The 8,010-nt window shown below is 38.9% G+C and overlaps 1 protein-coding gene and 1 pseudogene across 1 annotated transcript; one reads left to right on the top strand and one right to left on the bottom strand.

Moving 5' to 3' along the window:
• Positions 1-3,643: 3,643 nt before the first annotated feature.
• LOC137085013 (olfactory receptor 52K1-like) lies at positions 3,644-4,594 on the top strand. Its single transcript, XM_067451569.1, has one exon. The coding sequence runs from the start codon at positions 3,650-3,652 to the stop codon at positions 4,592-4,594; it is 945 nt and encodes a 314-aa protein (XP_067307670.1). The 5' UTR covers positions 3,644-3,649.
• A 2,923-nt stretch (positions 4,595-7,517) lies between these two features.
• On the bottom strand, positions 7,518-7,634 carry LOC137085575 (5S ribosomal RNA; annotated as a pseudogene).
• Between the last annotated feature and the right edge of the window lie 376 nt (positions 7,635-8,010).

Genomic DNA, 8,010 nt, shown 5'->3' with positions numbered 1-8,010 from the left:
GACAGATAATGCTACTCAATTCACGGCTGCGGAGTTTGCAGAGTTTAAAACGACATACAATTTCGCCCACACTACTTCCAGCCCTCACTATCCACAAGCTAATGGTGCAGCTGAAAGGAGTGTTGCGATCGCAAAGCGGATACTCAGACAGCCAGATCCACAGCTAGCTCTGATGAGCTATCGTTCGACACCGATCAGTGCCACGGGAATGAGCCCAGCTCAGCTTATGATTGGACGCCAGATCAGAACAACAGTTCCAATGCTACCAAAGAACCTGCTACCAAGTCCAATTGACTATGACCAAGTCAGAAGGAAGGACAACCAAACCAAACAGGCATACCAGTACTTTTTCAACCGACGCTACTCAGCACACAGTTTACCTGTCTTACATCCAGGACAAAGTGTGAAAGTCAAGTTGGATGGAGAAAAAGTATGGAAAACATCAGCAACAGTCATCAGGAAAGCTTCGGAACCCAGGTCGTACATTGTACAAACAAAACAGGGTACAGTTGCTCGTCGGAACCGGAGACACATCCAGAGTGTCCCTGAGGAGCTAGAAACACCTGAAACACCTGGCGGAACGACTGTACAGAGAGACTGTGAATTAACTGACAGACCCTCTATTGAGACTGATTTAACCAAAAGCTCTATGAATGGGTCTTGTACCTCATCTCCCATCACACCGCCCACAAGTACACTCACTTGCCGAAGAACCCTTGCAGGAAGAGAAGTAAAACAGCCTGCAAAGTTTAAGGATTATGTTTTGGGGTAGTTAGTAACTATTCTACTGATGTAAGAAGTTTCTTTGCATGCTTATTCTAGTAGCGTTTTGTAGGTTGTGGTCTAAGAGGAAAATGCTACAATACGTTCTGTTTATTGTCAAGTTACTTTAAAAGATGGCTGTTGTAAACAGTTAGTGTTCTATATACCTGTTACAGGATTATCTAAATAATTTGCCTCTTTGTTTCAGAAATTAATAATAATTGAGGAGGCAGTAGAACTTTAAAGAGGGGAGATGTGACGATATGTTACAAAGTTGATTATGATTGGCTGTAACTTTGGGATCAAGGGTTGCTGGGCAACAGGGGCGGGGGATCGAAAACACGAGAAATAGCAGACGGTGATCTGTGGAGGACTGTACTGCGAATGTTCAATAAAAACTAGCAGATTGAGTTCACCAAGTTGTTTGGGAGTTTCATGACACAAACAAAAAGAAAATTGAATTGGATAGTTAAGTGCTAGTCTTTATTGGTCAGGTGAAATTGGAAAAGATGTGTCTTAAAAATGGCTACAGACTTAACAGCATGAATTGAGATCGGCAGGTCATTCCACCAGGTGGACCCGTTCCGGTCCTGGAAAATGTCTAAGAAAGAGATTTCATGCCTCTTTGGGATGGAACCACGAGGCGTCGTTCACTTGAAGAACGCAAGCTTCTGGAAGGTGTGTAAGTCTGAAAAAGCGAGTTTAGGTATATTGGTGCAGAGCCAGTGGTTGCTTTGTAGGCGAGAACCAGTGCCTTGAATTTGATGCGAGCAGCCATTGGCAACCAGTGCAGTCTGATGAAGAGAAGCGTGACATGAGCTCTCTTCGGCTCATTAAAGACGACTCTCGCCGCTGCATTCTGGATTAGTTGCATAGAGCATGCTGGAAGGCCAACTAGAAGAGCATTACAATAGTCCAGTCTGGAGAGAACAAGAGCTTGGACCAAGAGTTGTGCGGCCGTTTCTGATAGGAAGGGTCTAATCTTTCTAATGTTGTATAAGGCAAATCTGCAGGACCGGGCTGTTCAAGAAATGTGGTCATTGAAGTTTAACTGGTCATCAATCACAACTCCAAGGTTCCTGGCTGTCCTTGATGGAGTTATGGTTGATGAACCGAGCTGAATGGAGAAATTTTTATGAAGTGCTTGAGACAACAGGTAATTCTGTCTTTGCAAGATTGAGTTGAAGATGATGCTCCTTCATCCAGCTAGAAAGGTCTAATTGGTTACCTGATTTGTGAGTAGCCGTAGTAGATACTAACTTAAGGTCAAATGAGGTCATTAGAGTGGTGAAGTCTGTGGCTAGGTGTTTATCCAGATGGATGTTGAAGTCACCAAGCAGAACCAGAGGAGTGACATCCTCAGGGAAGCTAGAAAGTAACACATCCAACTCCTCCAAGAAGTTACAGAGGTGACCTGGAGGGCGATAGACCACTACATCATGGATTTTAACAGGGAAAGTAATAGTGATTGAGTGTGATTCAAATGAACTGCCAGATAGAGATGGTAAGGGATCAAATTTCCAATCATTTGAGATAAGCAAACCAGTACCTCCACCCCTCCCAATTGGCCGAGGGGTGTGTGAAAAAGTAAAATTAGTTGAAAGGCCTGCAGGAGTGGCAGTGTCCTCTGGTTTGATCCAGGTCAACCGAACCAGGAAAGACCTCAATTGGATAGACCTACAACCAATCAGAGGAACGAAGCAACGCATCGTCAAATGTCAAGTCCTATTGCCAAGTCTGCATTTTTTTCCACGGGTTGTTTTCTATGTCCGCGGGTTGAAGCGACTATTATGTGATACATAGACCCATGATTGCGAATTTTAGCAGACAACCTTGCCAAAATAACAAAAAATGGTACCCCCCAAACACCATTATTTTTCCGGAGAACCCCCCGAGAAGCTATTGTCTAGGGCTTGTAGTTGGTGGGTTGTGTTGTAAAAACTTGGCAACCCTGTCTGCACGTGCACTGGAAGAAACGATCTTGGCCGGTGTTGTAAAAAAATAAAAGAATTGAATGATACACAGAGTACTTACCCAACATGATCATCATTTCTGAGAGAAATTGTGAAGGTGAATTTGAAATATGTAATATTTGTCACTTGCACTTGCAAAAAAAAAAATAAAAAAAACATGTCACTTGCTAAAAGTATGTTGTCAGAATGCAACATTTTAGTTCCCATCAACAATGAAAGGCCCCATATGGGCCAGAATGGGCTATGCTAACCATCCAAACCCAGTCCCTTTGATAACATGCATTTTAATCATGTAATGAATGTACATAACCTACCTTCATCGGTAACAATTTACAATAAGGTTCATTAGTTAACTTTAGTTAACTACATTAGTTAACATGAACTAATAATGAACTGCACTTATAAAGCATTTATTAATATTTGTTAATGTTAATTTCAACATGTACTAATACTTTATATAAATCTTGTTAACATTAGTTAATGCGCTGCGGACTAACATGAACAAACCATGATAGCTGTATTTTTATTAACTAATGTTAACAAAGATTCACAAATTCAGTAATACATGTGTTGCTCATGGTTAGTTCATGTTACATTAACTAATGTTAACTAATGAAAACTTATTGTAAAATGTTACCCATTCATCTTATACATAATTAAATCAATCGCTGTTTCAAAGTATATGATGCATAAGTGAGAACTTGGTTGCATAACTTGCATAAGAAAAAAGTGTCTGGTTCTATTCCAATATGGGAATAGTTTACAGACTCATGGGAACACATCATGGTGTATTTAGAGAGCATGATTTCATTTTAAGCTTTCATTTCCACCTAACATGTAAGAAAAAGCAGTATGATCGTTAAAGTTTCTATCTTTTTTTATCAGAACTCTGTTTGTAAAAGGGACTAAACAGCATGAAGAATCTTTCTGCACAAAATAGTTCATTCACAGACTTCGTATTCAATGGTTTCAACAGCCTAGAAGAATGGAGGCCTTTTTTATTTATCCCTTTCTTTCTGATGTTTGTATTGTCTATCACAGCGAATTGTAGTCTCATATGTTTAGTTATATCTCAAAAGTCTCTGCATTCTCCAATGTATGTACTAATATGTTTATTGGCTGTTGTAGATTTGATCTTGCCTATAATTTCTGTGCCTAAAATGCTTCTTAGCTTTTTATTTAATTGGAGTGGGATATCTTTAACTGGTTGCTTGATACAGATGTTTTGCATTAATTATGTTGCCTCATTTCAATCTACTTTGCTTTTGTGGATGGCAGTGGACCGTTACTTTGCAATATGCAAACCTCTTAATTATCACATATACGTGGAAATCTCTAACTTTCTAAAGTTTGTTGTTGTGCCATTAATCAGAAATGTACTCCTGAATGTCACCATGGTCTCTATGGCTGCAAAATTGTCATTTTGTTTAACAAATGTGATCGATCACTGCTTTTGTGAGCACATGGCGTTGGTTCAGTTAGCATGTGGAGATACATCCGTTAATAACTTGCTAGGACTTGTGACTGCTATCCTTATACCCACTGCAGATTGTATTCTCATTACGGTTTCCTATGTTGTGATTTTTGCCTCTGTGATTAAATCTGGAAAGGCCCAAATGAAAGCCTTAAACACCTGCATTACTCACATCATTGTTATGGCATTTTCTTTGACTTTTGCCCTGATTGCATACTTGTCGTACAGAATAAGAAATAATTTTTCTCCCAATAGTCGTGTATTTGCGAGCACAATGTACATACTTTTTCCGAGTTGTTTTAACCCAATTATTTATGGAGTGAGAACAAAAGAAATAAGACAAAGGTTTCTTCAGTTCATTAGAGAAGTAAAAGTCTTTCCTTAAAAGATCAACAATATATGCTTATACTGTAACATTTAAATAAGGATATGTTGATTTGTTAAAGCTATAGTTTAAAAAGTCCATGTAGGCCTTGTTTGAAAACATAAGACTGAAAATATATGCATACTGTGAACACTGATAGTAATTTACAAGAATGATATCCTTTCAAATCAATATATCCAACAATGTTACTGCTCTGGGTGTGTTCACGGTGTGTGTTTGTTCACTACTGTGTGTGTGCACTTGGATGGGTTAAATGCAGAGCACAAATTCCAAGTATGGGTCACCATACTTGGCCACACGTTGCTTCACTTGTGCACAATTTGTGTATACGGAACTGGAGGAGTTAATAAAGAAAAAATGAAAAAGTATTCTCCATGATTTGTTTTCTTGTGTCTGTCTGATAAAGCCTACAAAATACTAAATAGAAGAATTTGCTTTTACTCTATTTATACTCTCCTTGTATGAGAAATACAACCATTTGCCTGTATATTTTCTTTTAGGCTAGTCCTTACTTACATATACACACCGTGGAGTAAACAAAACTTAACATATAATCTTTTTCAGTAGGTCGTACTAAAGAGATTAGATTTATCTGTACAGATATATTTAATCATATATTCTAGATGTGAATTAAGCTTTATATATAGATTTTATTTTATTGTTTATTATTTAATATTTATTATTATTATTATTTTAATTATTCATTTTGGTCAGAGAAAAAGTTATTTTGCTCCAGCAGTACAGACTGCTACCAGGAGAGGGAGACAACAGTGTATGAGATAATTGGAGAGGAAATAACATCAACTTTCATATATTTTCTCATTTCTGCTTTACATTTTAATTAATGCTTCTTTATTAATATTATTGTTATTATTATTATTACTATTATCATTATAGCACCCTAGCAACCATATTGCAACATAAAGAAGCCAAATCTCAGCTCCACAACATTGGGATGGACTCTTTTGCATCCCGAGTTTTTCCATGGCAAGCACCACTCACATTTTCTTCAGGAAATGTACATTCTAATTATTATTATTATTATTATTATTATTATTATTATTATTATTATTATTATTATTATTACATTTACATTTACATTTAATCATTTAGCAGACGCTTTTATCCAAAGCGACTTACAAAAAAGGGTAGAGCAATAGAAGCAACGAAACAAACAAGGCCAACAACCGGTAAGAGCTGTAAGAAATCTCAATTAATTAGCACAGTACACAACATTTTTTTTTTTTTTATAATATATATATATAGCCAGCTACAACAAATACTCACGTACGGAAAATTATTATTATTATACATATAATTTTGTTTATTATATTTTTTTTTATTCTCATGAATTCTTGCTAAAATGCACTATTTACACGGTGGAATTTGCAAGCAGAGAAATTAAATGCTTTTTCAAAAAGGAATTTTTTCAATTTTTCAGTTCAATTTAAGGTTGAACATTGGTCTGGGGAGTCTGCTATGTACAAAACCGATTCCAAAAAAGCTGGGACACTGTACAAATTGTGAATAAAAAAGGAATGCAATAATTTACAAAACTTATACTTATTCATATATTATAATTATAATGGACCCACTTTATACTGGTGGCCTTAACTACTATGTACTAACATTTTATTAAAGAAACACTCAGTTTCAGTCAATCTCATGTCAATCTTGAGTACCTATAGAGTAGTATTGCATCCTTCATATCTCCGAAAAGTCTTTAGTTTTATTATATTTATAAAAGAAATATGGGCTGTACCGAGTCTTTCCGGAAAAAAAACAAGCGCCTGGAGGCGTATCGTGTGGGCGGAGCTAAAGAATGACGAGCGTGCAAAGCGGTGACGTCCTCAAGCGTGGAGAAACCCATGGCTATCGATCTCAGCTAATAGATATATGATCCAGAATCATTCGGAGGCTGAAATAAATTGAACAGGAGAAACAGCAACAGCAGGACGTCTGTCTCTGTGGTATGTACTGTATTTAGTGGCCTGTCAACATTTGTGTCTCTTTACTCGCAGTTTATGAGGACATGATTCGGTTTATGGACTATTGTATGCAACTAAACCTTAGCAGTAGCAAGCAAAACGGTTTTGCATGTCAGACTAGTGCTACGTTATACATAGAACAACAATGGAGTCCGTTAGCGCATTTGAATGACGAAGCACGCGATCGTGTCGTTTACTGATGTTTACTCACGTGACGATAGCCAACAGCATAGACATTTGAAGCAGTTTTACTCACCGGCTGCTTCCAAAGCAGGACCGAACCTTTAGCGCTGGGACCGCTCCATCAAAAACACACTTCTTTGGTATGATTTGGTGAAGTCCTGACAGCAGTGAACGGTGGAGATCCAATTTACGACGCGACTGAAGCGATGTTGTTGTGAAGCTTCCCGTCATTCCTGCGTTCAAAACGGTTCAAATGCAGCGCTGCCTTCCCGGAATGCTGTGCTGAATAATAATAATAATTAATAAATTATTACATTTATATAGCGCTTTTCTAGACACCCAAAGCGCTTTACATATAGAAGGGGGGAATCTCCTCAACCACCACCATTGTGCAGCACCCACCTGGATGATGCGACGGCAGCCATTTTGCGCCAGAACGCTCACCGCACACCAGCTGATTGGTGGAGAGGAGACAGAGTGATTAAGCCAACCAGGATATGGGGATTGTTAGGAGGCCATGATGGACAGGGGCCAATGGGCAAATTTGGCCAGGATGCCGGGGTTACACCCCTACTCTTTATCGAAGGACATCCTGGGATTTTTAACGACCACAGAAAATTGGGACCTCGGTTTAACGTCTCATCCGAAGGACGGTGCTCATTGACAGTATAGTGTCCCCATCACTATACTGGGGTGTTAGGACCCACACAGACCACAGGGTGAGCACCCCCTGCTGGCCTCACTAACACCTCTACCAGCAGCTACCTGGTTTTCCCATTTGGTCTCCCATCCAGGTACTGACCAGGCTCAGCCCTGCTTAGCTTCAGTGGGAAACCAGTCTTGGGCTGCAGGGTGATATGGCTGCTGGCTGAAGCGTTGAAGTTGCTTGATGTCACCCATAGGAATAAAGTGGAGCACGGCGTGGAGTGTTTATGGGCGCGCGCGCGCGCACCCTACCGGGAGAAGAGCCCGTACGGCCCATACAAGGACCTTCCGCTCTATTAACATCAAGCCGAGCCATACTAGAAAAAAACTCTCAGAAACTTGTGAGAAACCGGAAGGAGTATTTTTGACACAGAAATACTCCATCAAACATCCAACATTAGTTTTTGAAACGTTTTCTATGTTTAGGATGGGAATCCAAGTCTTTAACAGTTTAAAAAGCTCAGTATGCATGAAACAGCATTTCACCCCCCATTTAATCATTTGATACAATGCACTTATTGTGTAAATACATGTTTTACA

Source organism: Pseudorasbora parva, chromosome 8 (genome assembly GCF_024679245.1).
Source record: "Pseudorasbora parva isolate DD20220531a chromosome 8, ASM2467924v1, whole genome shotgun sequence".
Classification (NCBI taxonomy): domain Eukaryota; kingdom Metazoa; phylum Chordata; class Actinopteri; order Cypriniformes; family Gobionidae; genus Pseudorasbora; species Pseudorasbora parva.
This window is presented reverse-complemented; position numbering and strand designations above follow the sequence as displayed.

What these genes read in the sequence shown, in the direction of transcription:
- LOC137085013 (XM_067451569.1), top strand. Translation starts at nt 3,650, where the DNA reads ATGAAGAATCTTTCTGCACAAAATAGTTCATTCACAGACTTCGTATTC.